Source organism: Canis lupus, chromosome 35 (genome assembly GCF_011100685.1).
Source record: "Canis lupus familiaris isolate Mischka breed German Shepherd chromosome 35, alternate assembly UU_Cfam_GSD_1.0, whole genome shotgun sequence".
Classification (NCBI taxonomy): Eukaryota; Metazoa; Chordata; class Mammalia; order Carnivora; family Canidae; genus Canis; species Canis lupus.
The window spans coordinates 10832040-10846169 of NC_049256.1; the positions used below are offsets into that span (position 1 = coordinate 10832040).

Sequence of the window (14130 nt, forward strand, 5' to 3'; positions counted from 1 at the left end):
CTTTTATAGATCTTTCCTCCAAATTATAAAAATAATGTGTTCATCATGAAAATTAGTAGGAAATTCAGAAAAGCACAAAGAAGGCAAGGTACATGTCCCATACTCCTACACCAAAGGAAGATATCACCATGTAAATATTTTATGTATGTCTTTGTAACTTTCGACTTCACTTTACAGTCTTCCATGGGTTGTTTTTGTATCGACTAATATTGAATTATGGGCAACTGTGGTTTGCAATGCACACAGAAAAGTGAGATATTAATATGTATCATTTCTTGCCTATTGCTTTCATTAGTCATGTTCCAGCCATACTAAATTCTTTACTGTTCTCCAAAATGCCATAATATTTTTTTAATTATTTAAATTCAATTTAGTTAACATATAGTGTATTATTAGTTTCAGGGGTAGAATTTCGTGATTCATCAGTTGATATAATACCCAGTGTTCATTACATCACGTGCCCTCCTTAATGCTCATCATCCAGTTACCCCATCCCCCTACTCACCATCACCCAATTACCCCATGGCCCCCACCCACCACCCCTCCAGCAACCCTCAGTTTGTTCCCCATAGTTAAGAGTTTCTTGTGGTTTGCCTCCATGATATTTTATCCTCTGCCTATTCTTTTGGTGCCCAATTTGTCCTCGAACTGCTCTTCTTCATCTTAAATACCTATATCAATAATCTCCTTTGTGAGATTTTCAATGGTCCTTTCAAACGAGTTAAGACTGTTTAAAAGAAAGCCACGGGCCCCAGATGAAGTCCATTGGTCCAAGTCACCAAACTGAGACTTATTAATTAACTTAACTGCAGTTGCAAACTCCCCCAGAAATGTAGTCTTTACCAGCTGGTCAAGAATTTTTGGTCAAAAATTTTCGGGAGTACCAATGAGGTAATGTGTCACAGGGGCTCTCTCCATCTCTTACCCTGCCCTAAAGGAAAAGGAGGCAATCTGCATGATAAAACCCTCAGCCTTTTCTCTCTAAGGAAGGGAGACCTTGCCTGAAATAATCCTTTATTTTCTCTTGCTAACTTGTTGCCTCATCTCCTTCCCATAAAAACCTTCCATTTTGTACAACTCCTTGAGCTCCCTCTACTTGCTAGATGGGATGCTGCCCCCTGCCCGAATCACTTAATAAAGCCAATTAGATCTTGCAATGTACTGGGTGGAGTACTGTATTTTAACAATATTATCTTCATTCAAGCTGCCACCGTACCGCCCCAGCACATAGCTGTTACCCCACCATTACTGTATTGGCATTCTAGCTCCAACTATTTAACTTCCTCGCTGTACTATCAGGGAAGAGATACTGTTTCATTTTATTTTCATGTGCATCTAAAAAAAAGTACCTTCTTCATATTAGATGATCCATAACAAAATAGCGAATAAATGAATAGATGGATGAGTGAAGTTATCTCATTTCTCTGAGCCCGTTTCCTCATCTGTAAAATGGAAATAGTACCCACCACATATATTTGCTTTGAGAATTAAATGAACCAATGCATTAACTGCTTGACATAGTGACTGACCCACCCTAAGAGCTATTCATTTTCTTCCTTTGTTCCTAAGAAAATATTACTTAAATTCTAAGTTCCTTTTTAAAAACTTCTCCTTGACCTATCTACCAAAAACGTGAGTGTTAAAAGAGTCAAGCAAATGGTTTCTCTGAGCAGGTAATAATACTAGGTGACATTTTTGCAATTCTAATTTATTCAAGCTTTGTGACTGTTAAAAGCCCAAAGAACACCCTACAGAAATTAGATAAGCTAAAAGGGACAAAGGGTAATAGGAGAGCTAGTATTTCAATAGAGTTGTATTTTCATCTCATTGAAGCCTATACAAATGCAAGTGATATTGGGGAACCAGCTTTTCTCAAATAACAGTCAGCTATGGAAAGGAGTTTGACTTTCATTCTTCCCCGTAAAGAACATTTATACTTACAAAGGGAAGGAAAAAAAAAAAGAACATTGTTTAATGCTTTACATGAAATTCCATTTCCCACCACATAATTATTAAAAGATAAGTAGCTTCTGCATTATTAATAAGAATAAATAATAAGATGGCAATTAAGTAACTATCATTAATGACTTGTTCATTAATATGTTAGTAGTCGGCTGTTTTATCATGAAGAGAAATTAGAGTCAGATAGTAGGAAAATTCAATAAATAATAAAACAGAAAGCTGTGTATTGTGCCTCAGTTAATTACAAATATATCTGATTCTTAGGGACTGTTAAGGAAGAAATTTGCATACCAAGTACAGAAGTAGTTCAAAGCTAATAGGTGCTTTGTTACAAACAAAACTCTCTTATGTCTCTTTGAGTTTAAGTTTGTTTACTCTTACAAAAACTTGATTTCCTGTGTCTGAGGAAAATAAGCTTATAAAAAAGATGAAAAGGCTGCTATATAGCACTCCTGTAAAGAGATGCTGACAAATTAAGTGTTAATGAATCAAAAACATATGGATTACACTTCACTTCAAATAGAAATGATTTTAGGATAAAGGGGGGAACTACTTAGCAAAATGTAAGTCTTTGTCAATCTTTAAAACCCAAACATTTATGGTATCTTCAGAAAGCTCCTAGTTATTCCTTTCCTTAGTCGTTACCTATCATTTTCATTTTATAGAAAAGATCAGTCTCTCCAAGGCCAAATGAGCTTTCAAACATTTAACAATATATTGAGTAAGTTATACAAAGACATCCCAGAAGTTCAGAGATAAAAAAAGATCAAGAGAAAAATATGTATCAATTAACCAAAACCACCATGCCAACATAGAACAGTTTTCCCCATTCCATGCTCATCATGATTTGAAAGACAAAACAAAAGAAAAATGCCAATGGTCATATAACTTTTTAAATCATTCTCTTTTATATGTATTTTTTTAAGTTGGGGTTAGGATTTGTGTTTTCAAATTAGTTGGAATAATATCAGTCTTTTTATGGTGCAAAAGTTGAAATTTCTATAAACAGTAGTTCTAAATACAGTCCACATTTACATAAAAACCTTTAAAAGATAAGTGTCTTCATGCTTCTCGAGATCTTGGAATTTATTCAATGCAAGAGGAAAATAATACTGGATGTAGAGTTCAGAATATATATTTGATTACTGAACAGGAACACCTATATTTAAGATAATTTAGGCATACTTTCAGGATGTATTCACCCAGGCCCTAAGACATGTTTTTTACTAAAATAAAATAAAATAATATAAAATAAAAATAGTGCTCTTTTTCAATGCAACAAAGTATGTTTTTAGCACCCCATACTATTTCCCATGCAAAGGAATTTGCATTCCTATATTTTAATGTCTCTTTCACTAAGGATACTCTTTTGACATCCAAGATGCTCATTTATTATTGTGAGCACTTATTCTTGTGCCCTCCACTCAGTGTAAAAAGCTTTTCCATCATTTTGGAAGTGAACCCTCTATAGGCAGATCTTGCAAGTATGAAATTCACTTGAATCACGTTTGGGGTACGAGAAGTATTACAGGCAAGTTTGAATGCTCAACTTTTGTTCTCTTGATGTGAGGAGTTAAAATGTGCCTCGCTCTTATTGAATTAGGCTCCTGCTTCCCACCTCCTATAATCAAAGCAGCCTGTCCACCCTTTGAACGGACAAGATGTGAAGATTCTTGGTGGTGGAGTCACCACTCTGACATCTGCCATTTTGAATTCAGTCTGACTCCTGGTTTCCATTTCCACTTGCTACTACCTTCCATTCTTAATTTCAAATTTGGCTAGGTCCAATTTAGTTTATTATTTATCTTCACCTACTTCAAGCCCCCATCAAGCTTGCAAAACCTATCCCTCCACTGAAGATCAGGATAATGAATACTAAATGGCATGTAGAACAGAATCTATAAGTGATCATATGATTGAATTGAATTGAATGATTGATGGATAACTGAACTACGTATTAGAGTGTATTAAAAACATTAGAACTTTAAAATAAGCAGTTTATAGAATTCAATGCAGAGGCAACGCAAATTCTGATGGAATGAGTTATCTCTTTCTACTAAAGCTTTCAATGGCTTCCCACTGCCTATGAAAAATATATAGCTCCACTACTGTGCACATTTCCAAATTCTAATCTCCTTCTCTAGACTGCTCTCTCGCTTCCTTCCACTCTCTGTCCTTTGTTCAGCCCTAACAAATTGCTCTCAGTTTTCAAACTTGCCTTGGCATTTCCTATCACAACACCTGTACTCACAGTCTCCTTCTACATGGAAAGTTCTATCAAGTGTCTCCATCCTAAATCCTCATCAACGTACATCCATTTATCTATTTGCTACCACCTTGCCCCTCAATATCCTCACTGAAGCTTCTTCTCCTCCCTTACTGTACTCCCCCAGTAAAAATGAGTAGTTAGGAAAACAAAGTCATGCCATGACACACTGCCTGCAGTTTGCTGTGTCAATAACAATGCTTAGGAGTTAGCTCCCTATAAAACTCATTACCAAATGCAAATTCATCTTTCATTAATCATCTTGTTTTATTAAAAATTATAGATTGTATATAACCTTCAGAACAGAATTTCATCAACTAAAGAACTTTAAATCGTTATCCAAGTGCACAAGAGTAGTAGATAAATAGTGAAGACTCGACAAAGAAGGGGAAATGGGTATGTGTATATGTAGCCCTGTGTTTCCCCCTACACATTCATAATAAGAGATAAGTAGCTCCTTCTCAGAGTCCCCAACATAATTCCATCATATAGCCATCTCTTAATAAAAACTATTCTAACATACAACAACAACAAAATGCTAACCTTCATTAATTGCATCTGTTAGTTCCCAGATAATACAGACACTCAAGAAATAGACGTTTTAGTATGTATGCTTTTCAATTATGCTGCTTAAATGGATCTCTAACTGTACTGTCCACTGTCCCACAAGGCACAACTTTCTCCAACCCTTTCTCTCTCCCTAACATCCTGCTATTTTTATGAGCTTCAATAGCCCCTTTTCAAGTGGTAGTTTCTTTAAGAAAATAATTACAATGCAAATTAGTCTTCAACAAATAGTAAGGCACATTTCGGAATTAAATTCCTAAGTATTGAAGCTTTGCTTCCTGATATGTTTAAAACCATTATATAAGTTTAACCATAGCCATTCAATCTATGTACCTAGAAATATCATTTCTTCTGTTGCTAATGAAGGTCCTACGGCACAAATTTATTAAAGGTATACGTTTGCATGGGATAATAATTGGGTCGATAATATTAAATTCATAGGCTCATTATTTAATTGCAAGGGCAGATTATGAATACAGCTTCTAAAATGTATTTTAATGAAAAACACTACATCCTGACCTAATCATATCAACCTTATGCTATCTAATTAGGGATGCAAAAAATCATTAGAGTTGCAAAATATTAGTTCCAGTTCCATCAGGCTGTGAGCTGCCCCTTCATGAATATATATATTTTTACTCATGATAAATAGTTAATGAGGTAAAAATGACAAAATTTGCATGTAGGCAAATTAGTTTAATAGAATGATGTCTTTTCTGACTACTGAAAGTGACCTTTTCCTTTTCAAAAAAAAAAAAATGGTTAAAATACTTTGAAATTATCATCTGGCTGTCTTTGTACAAATGACAAATTATATGTATGAACAATATAAAAATTACAAAATGCAATAATCCTAAATTCTCATCATACTGTAAATGTGTTCTGTGCTTTTGCATTTATCAATTTAATAAAAGGAAATTAAGCATATTATAAAGTGTCCATTTATGTGGCAATTTTTAATCCAGAGCATAAAAACGAGAAGCATGTGCTTAATAGCTGGTACTATGGCAAAGATCTAGATCAAATTTTTAAAATGCAAAAATTCTAGAATACTTACTTGAAATACTTTCATATTAAAGTGTCTGTTCCATTCTTAATTTAGCAACTTAGACTACAGATGAGTGTTCTAAATTAAACTGGCATTGTATCTTGAAATTAGTACTTCAATTATTCAACAGGACTACCTTGCTTCCCTATTGAAATAAACTAAACAAGCAAAGGTAAAATAGGTTAAGAAGAACATTAAAAAATTAATCATAAGAGGAAGTCTTCATGGTATAAACACCAGGTCATGAAGAGACATAACAAATAAAATATGTATGTCTATTCATTTAAGTTTAGGAACGTTTCTGTATGCTTAATAAACATAACCCAGATAATGAGAAATAACAGGTGCTTTCCAGATTTTCAGATGATTTGCATAAACATCTCTGTGAGTCTCCTCACTGATAGATGCTGAGTCTATACATGTTGGGGAAGAGACAGCAGCAATATATCTAGATATATTAATGTTTGTTAATGGCCCAAAAGAATCTAAGCCAAAATATTTTACTTAGGACACAAATGTTTTTTTATTAAATTATTTACTTTAATTACATTTAATCCAATTGTCTTTTCTTTGATCCATTTAAATGTGTATACATTGTCAGAATTATGAACACACAAGATTTGAGGTCTTTTCTTGAGTTCTACTTTTGTCCATCATGGGTCAGCTAAATCATTTGATAAACGAGGGAATAAATATTAATTTTTTAAGAATTAAAGAATTTCATAATCTCCTTTAATTTTCCCTCTGGCAGCTAAACATTCATTTTCTTCTTCTCCTTTTCATCCCCAACCCCCTCTCCACCCCACCTTCCCCTGTCTCTCACTCTCTCTGACTTCCCTAGACAAAACAAATAATCATGAACAATAAAATAATTCTCTATTTTCCTCTGTATTCTCTTGTTAGGTACTATGGTTCAGCTCAGATCATTTTGATACTGAACTTTGGATTACTTCCAAATTCCTAAACTTCCATATTGTGAAACTTAATAATGAAATAAATATATTCTATCTACCTCAGTCACTTTGACATTATCCTACAGAGAAAGTGCTCTTTGCTTAATTTTTAGGATGATTTATTAAACAATTCAAGCCTTTTAAAAATTATGCTGTTGTCAAGGATTTTCGAAGAAGAAGACAGGATGACTATATCATAAAGTGAAATGTGATTTACTTTAAGTCAGGGACAGTTGTTGTGGAAATGCCTGCTGTAATGTTATATTTACCTATCAAATTAACAGAATTTGAGACATATTGCATATATTAATAGTAAACCCATGTGGAGTTTTTTTAAAAGCTAATGTTTAGGTTTCTATCAGGTAGAGAATGGAATGAGGTAGATTATATATTCATTATATGGGCAAATAATATATTTTCAATTAGTCATTCATGCTTGCATTCATTGTTGTACTGAACGAATAGACAGTAAAAATATACTATGTTCTGCAGACACTATTAAAGATCGAGAACACGAAGATGGAGAGGCCATTCATTTATTGCACCAGAAGATCTTAATCTAAAAAGGAAGAAGGAGGGAAGCCTGGGTGGCTCAGTGGTTGAGTGTCTGCCTTTGGCTCAAGGCATTATCCTGGGGGCCTGGGATCCAGTCCCACATCAGGCTCCCAGGAAGAGGGAAACACAAGTAATCCTCAGACTGTGTGTTAGAAGGGTCAGATAGAACAAGCAGCCATGACACAAAGGAGATGGCCCTCTTTGGGCAGGCTCCATCAAAGCAACACTCAAACTCAGCCTGGAAGAAGAATTAGTTTGCCAGGTGGTCCCTGAGGACCTGGGAGGATGCTCCTCAAAACAGAGAGGAATGGATGGTAATGTAAAACAATATAACATGTTTAGCAAAATATCCTTATTTTTATATGGCCTCATTATATTTCAGCAAGAAGCATTTGACAAGAGGAGGTCTGAGAGGGAAGGAAGGCATGTGGATACAGGCTAATCACCAGAGAGGTAAACAAGAATCATAACAAATGGCAAAAATGCAAATATCTGTATTTTGGCTTTTACTATCCAGGCAAAGGGTTTATGACAGGAAAAGGGGGGGTCAGATCTACATCTTAGAAATATTCTAAAGAATGAATTCATGGATGTGATGACATGGTAACTGCAGCGTGAGACTGCAGGTAGACAGAGCAGTTAGCAGAGTGTTATTGTTCTTTAGAAGTTGGGAATTGAGATCATAGATGTGCAATAGCAAATAGCATAGAGAATAAATATTAAAAAAGTAAAGTCAATATAACTAACTCCATGAACAAACGGAAAAAAAATTCTAGGAGACAAAGAAAGTCTAGAGAAACTCTGAGTTTCAGTTCTTTGTGATCAGAGTAGATGAAAATGCCATGTACAGAGGTTATGGATATGTGAATCCTGTGGCTTTGTGACACAGGTGAAATGCATTTGGTAATTAACTAACAACATGTGTTAAGTCAATTTTGTTTGGAACGTGCTGGGTTTAGGTATCGGTGGGGCATCCACCTGAAGATATCAAGTAGGCTGCTAGTTTGTTAGTTTAGGACTCAGAACAGAAGCATAGCCTTGAGATACACATTTGGTCATCTTCAGAAGGATGGAAGATACAGCTTGAAAGGAGGGCAACAAAAAAAAGTGTGTAGAGTAAGAAGAGAAATAAACCAAGTATAGGACCCTGAAAGACTCTAACACAGAAGAGGCTGATGGAGCCAATGGAGAAGTCTGGAAAGGAGATTACTGAAAGAATGAAGAGAAGCAAGAGAACTGACTAACAAAACATCAAAGGAGAAAAATAATATTCTCTTCCTCCTGTCATCACAAGATGACATTGAAGCCAGCAATCATGTCACATGCAGGAAGTTGGTCACTAGCTTCTTTTATTTTTTTCTTAAAGATTTATTTATTATTTTATTTATTTACTTGAAAGAGAGAGAGTGATAGAGACAGCAGGGGAAGGGCAGAGGGAGAAAGAGAGGGAGACAGAGAATTTCATGAAGATTTCCTGCCGAGTGTGGAGCCCAACAAAGGGCTCAATCTCATGACCCCAAGATAATGACCTGAGCTGAAATCAAGAGTCAGATGCTTAATTGACTGAGCCACCCAGGTGCTCCACTAACTTCTTTTATGTTCTTCACAACCCTTGTGTAATTTTGCTATATATATACAGCAGGTATCAAGAAATATTTCCACAGGAAAATGACGGTGCTACACTCTAAAAACCACCTGGCCATGTTTCCTCATTTTAACTAATAAAAAATAATCAGTATACAAGCAATTTGCAAGATTTGTATAGTGGTGGCAGTAAAATACAATCATAAAGAACAATGTGAGAAAATGTACCAACTTACTGATAGGCTAACAGAATGAGCTTCTCTTGTGCAGTCAAAAAACAAATCTATTTCAAACCAACTCACCTTCTTCCTTTCACCATGGATTCCTCTCCATTGCTCAGACCTTTTCACTATGTAGCTGAGCTCCTGATTGGAGATCTCCAAATCATACGGCATGAAAAACATGGCTTCTTCACTGTGGATGCGCTGAAATGCATCTAATATCCAAGAATCACTGTGCAATCTAAAAACAAAACCATCTGTTACTTTTGTTCCCCAAATACTGTTTACTTTTTGTCCTCCAAAAAATCTTAAAGAATTTGTTTATTTTATCAATTTAATCAATTCTATTCCAGTTCATTGTTCCCATTTATTTTTCAGAAATTCTTTGACTAACATTCCAGAAATAATTTAATACTATTCTTCACTAACTATCATAGTCAAAGAATAATCTGGTTTGGGGGGGATTTTTTTTGCAATTATCTCCCATAAGCCTATTATTTCTTTCTTTTTTTTTGTGTGTGTCAAAGATTTAATGATAAGTGAAGGAAATCAGTGAGAGTAAGCAAAATGCATTCATTAACTCAACTTTCCCCTCCTATGCTGATTTAAAAACATTTAATCATAATTTGCATGATATATTAACAAGTAAACATACTTAATAGCTGGATATTTTACTTTTCTTTCTTTTTTATTAAAATGATTATTTTCTAAGTTTAAATTCCAACTAGGTAACATACAGTGCAATATTATTTCTTTTTTTTAAATAAATTTATTTTTTATTGGTGTTCAATTTGCCAACATCAGAATAACACCCAGTGCTCATCCCGTCACATGCCCCGCTCAGTCCCCATCACCCATTCACCCCCACCCCCCGCCCTCCTCCCCTTCCACCACCCCTGGTTCACTTCCCAGAGTTAGAAGTCTTTATGTTCTGTCTCTGTTTCTGATATTTCCTACCCATTTAAGCCTACAATTTCTGATTTTTGATGTCTAGGTAATAGAGGGTAGAATATTAAGAAATATTTAGCCATTAATTTATATTATGAATACCAGATTAATTCAAATGTGAAGGATTTGTTAAAGGAAACTTAAGTTTGAATTTATTCTTTCTCAGTGAGTTGATCTTAGTGCCCCTTGGTAGAAACCCCATTGGACCAGCTCAGTTGGAACAGAGGTTTTGCTTGGTCAGTTGTTTTCCAACATGAATGATATATGGACCACTTTAGTGAAGCACCTAACCTGATAAACCATTCATTGGATCTTTTTCCCTTTCCAAAACAACACTTAATATTAATTTAGAAATGCACTGCTTTTTTTGTAATTTTAGGGAAGAATCTTACTGAAAAACATTAATACTTCATTAGTAACATTGGGGTAAGTACTATAAATATTAATTAGACTGATATTTATAAAATTCTTCCACTAAATACACTTAAGTTCAGAGAAGAGAAAATATGTATTCTATCCCTCATCAATCAGTGCATTTGCTTTCATATCATATGCTTTGTTTTGTAAAACTTTGAATAAAATTGAAGCTCTAGGGAAATATATTTATCCTGTGATGTAGTACACTCTTGGTTCACCATGGATACCTGGAACTAGTAAAATTGTGGGGCACCTGAATGGCTCCATCTGTTAAGTGATCAACTCTGGATTTTGGCTCAGGTTATGATTTCTGGGTCATGGGATTGAGACCCACATGAGGTTCCTCACTGAGCATGAAGCCTGCTTAAGATTCCCTGTCTCCATCTGTTGCTCCCCATGTCCCTGCCCTACTCTCACTCTCCCCCTAAAAATAAATAAATAAATACATACATACATAATAATAAATTAATAATTAACTAACGGCCACTAATAGTCAAGAACCCTACTGTAACACAGTATCAATAAACTACCCATTTGAGAAGTTATTACCAAATGCCCAAGTTATAAGTTGGAGTACCAAGATAGTTGAGCATTACATGGAGTGCCTTTCCATACAAAATGGGGAATTGTAAGTATTTAATTTCAATGATCAGGATAATTATATTTTGCTTTATAGTGTAGGTAATTAAAACTAAAATTTGTTGAGTTCCCATTATAATGGTGGCCTTTCACATCCGTTGTGTATCTAGCCTTCCTTTAATCCTGTCTTATACATATAAATATGCTAAAATTAAAAAAAAATTAGTCTTGCTGCTTATTAGTCACAGAGACAGAATTTAAACTCAGAACTAACACCAAAGTTCATTTCATTCCACCATCTGACTGTTGAGTGAAAATAACCAATACAACACACATCTTCACTTAAGGAAGGACCTCTATCATGGTTCTTCCAAAATAGTAAAATAGATTTTTTTGACCCTACCTGCCAAATAAGAACTCTGTGTCTTTGTTTTCCCCTATTTTATGCTCATCACAGAGTGGAAATAAAAGCAAAACTGCCAACCAGTGTTACTGATGGCCTTAGACTGACCATATGGCTTGGTACCATCTTGAAAATCAACTACTACTCTTACTGTGATTTGAGATACTAGGTTGGCCATTTGAATGATTTGCTAGTTGTCTTGTTAAATAAAAACTAGTCTTTGCCATTCTCTTAAGCTTGTTTAATGTAACATCCATCTTTTTCTTTTAATGGTAGTAAGATTTAATGTAGTTAAATTACTGTCAATTTGCTGCCATAAACATTTTCTATATGAAGATTTTAAGTGCAGGATTACCAACTATGCAATTAACTTTGAATTAATTAGGAATCACAGTCCTGTTTCTGCTAGCTTCTGTTCCTTTTGCCCAGAAAGTGTCTGTCTCCTCTGTATATTTCCTTCATTTTGTGTGAAAGAATAATTATGTGAACATCCTAGCCAGGATCTACAGGATGGTACACAAATGTTTGAACAGAGAACAAAATGACACATTGGAATATGGAAAGCTATACAAAGATTAACTGCCTTTTAGTTTTACTTTTACATTTTTTTTGCCATGTTGAGTGGCATTTTCCAGTGAAAAGGTTAAAGATGGATTGTAAATAAGTCAACCTACCAACAGTTACTAGTTTTTAGCATATTTTTCAGCCTGAGACTGTTTATTTATTTATTTTTTTAGAGACTGTTTACACACAAAAAAAGGGACACAAAAAAATAGTCTAGGGTTATATATGCAAAATTTTAAAAATAAATTGAGTGTTGATAATTATGTAATTCATTTGATTATGTAATCAATCAAGCCATACAACATTTACCCAAAATATTTCATCCTTTCAGAGAGTTAGGCAGTACATAGTGATCAACTTTGGTGCATATCTATTGAACTTCACTTTTCTGGCTCTCTTTAGAAAGTTAGTCTGATTAAATGTTAAGAAAATTTCTATAAAGATATACAATGTCAAAACAGTTTCAGTACATTTCATAATTAAACATTTTATTTATAAAACATTATGTTGTTTATATTTATTTGTAAAAAAAATTGAAACAATTATTTTGTAAATAAACTGGGCATTACTGGGTATTGAAGAGAGAGAGAACAGACTATTTTCTCTATTCAGACAACATTGAGTCAGTCAATAAAATATTAAGCTTAAATTTTCCATGATTGTAATTAGTTATTAAAGTTTGTTATTCTCAAATGGGTCAGAAATACACACACACATATACACACACAGATGCACATGTATTTCCATGTATTTCCTGCCATTTTGGTTGTGTGTGTGTATAAAGATCAGATTGATTTATATAAAATTGAAAATATTAAATATATTAGATGAGCGAAAAGAAAGAGAAAACCAAACACTTTAATAATTAGTGAAATTAGGAGAAGAATATTCAAGTTCATTGCATTATTTTTGCATTTTTATAGATTTGAGTTGTGCTATGTATGAAAAGCTAATATTTTATGATAATATATATCATTACATGATGATGGCTACAAATTTGGATTTCTTTTAACAATACAACTATTGAAAGTGTCTGAAAATTCTACATTTTTAAATTATTTCTTCAAAATGTAATTAAGAAAGAAACTGTATTCCACCTGTCTGTAAAGCCGTAGGCATTATTGTTTATAGAAATAGGTCACATATTATGCCACAGGTTCTGATGACGGCCAATGAAACAAAGTAATTTACAAAGTCCTATGCCCTGTGTCCTACATTTGAAGTAATTCATTGCTTGGTGAATGGCATAAGCTATTATGTTTGGTTCACATCTGAATGTGGGTCATTTACAGAAACCTAGGATGTGACATTTCTGTTACAGCTAAAAAGGACAAGTGTGGACATTTAGCTAATATAGTATTTTAAGGGTCATGAAAAAGATGGAGTCTATAACTTAAACTAGCTCCAAAAGAAAAAAAGATATATATATCTACATATATAGATATATATGGATATATATGAATTAAAAAAAAATCAAAATACGATTGCTTCTTTCAAACTCTAAAAGTTACAAATGAGTTTAGCAGTATGGTTTTACACATATCATAATGTGCTTATTGATAAAACTACTTACCTACTGGTATAAGTATGTTAGAATGCTTCAGGTAAAGGTCTGAGCAGCTTATGCTTGCCAAAATTCATTCTCATTTTTATGTTTAAAAAAATGAGTATGTGAAATCTGTTCACATATTCTTTAGCAGACTTGTTGAATATTTTAGATGTATGACCCTAAAGTTTTTATATGTATGGGAAAAGCTAGCTTTTGTGAGTTTTCTTAAAAAAAAAAAAAGAAAGAAAAGAAAAAATTGAATACTCCCTATCCTGGGTAACACTAATTGAAATCCAAATGGCTTTGGTTTGAAATTATAGTAAATAGAGGAAAAGATAAATACAAAAAAAAAAAAAAAGGAAGAAAGAAAAATGAAGAAGGGGAAAATAATTTTAGAAAAAGAAATTCAGGGGATCCCTGGGTGGTTCAGAGGTTTGGAGCCTGCTTTGGCCTAGGGCATGATCCTGGAGTCCCCAGATCAAGTTCCACTTCGGGCTCCTGCTTCTCCCTCTGC

General features: G+C 34.0%; 1 protein-coding gene across 1 annotated transcript in view; it reads right to left on the reverse strand.

Annotated features, from left to right (window-relative positions):
* Positions 1-663: 663 nt before the first annotated feature.
* Positions 664-14130, reverse strand: part of LOC111093987 — a 273737-nt gene continuing 260270 nt past the window's right edge. Inside the window, exons 18-19 of the mRNA XM_038584493.1 lie at positions 9238-9397; positions 664-846 (exon numbers count right to left, since the gene is read on the reverse strand). Coding sequence (XP_038440421.1) covers positions 664-846; positions 9238-9397 — 343 coding nt within the window. The remainder of the gene's footprint in view (positions 847-9237; positions 9398-14130) is intronic.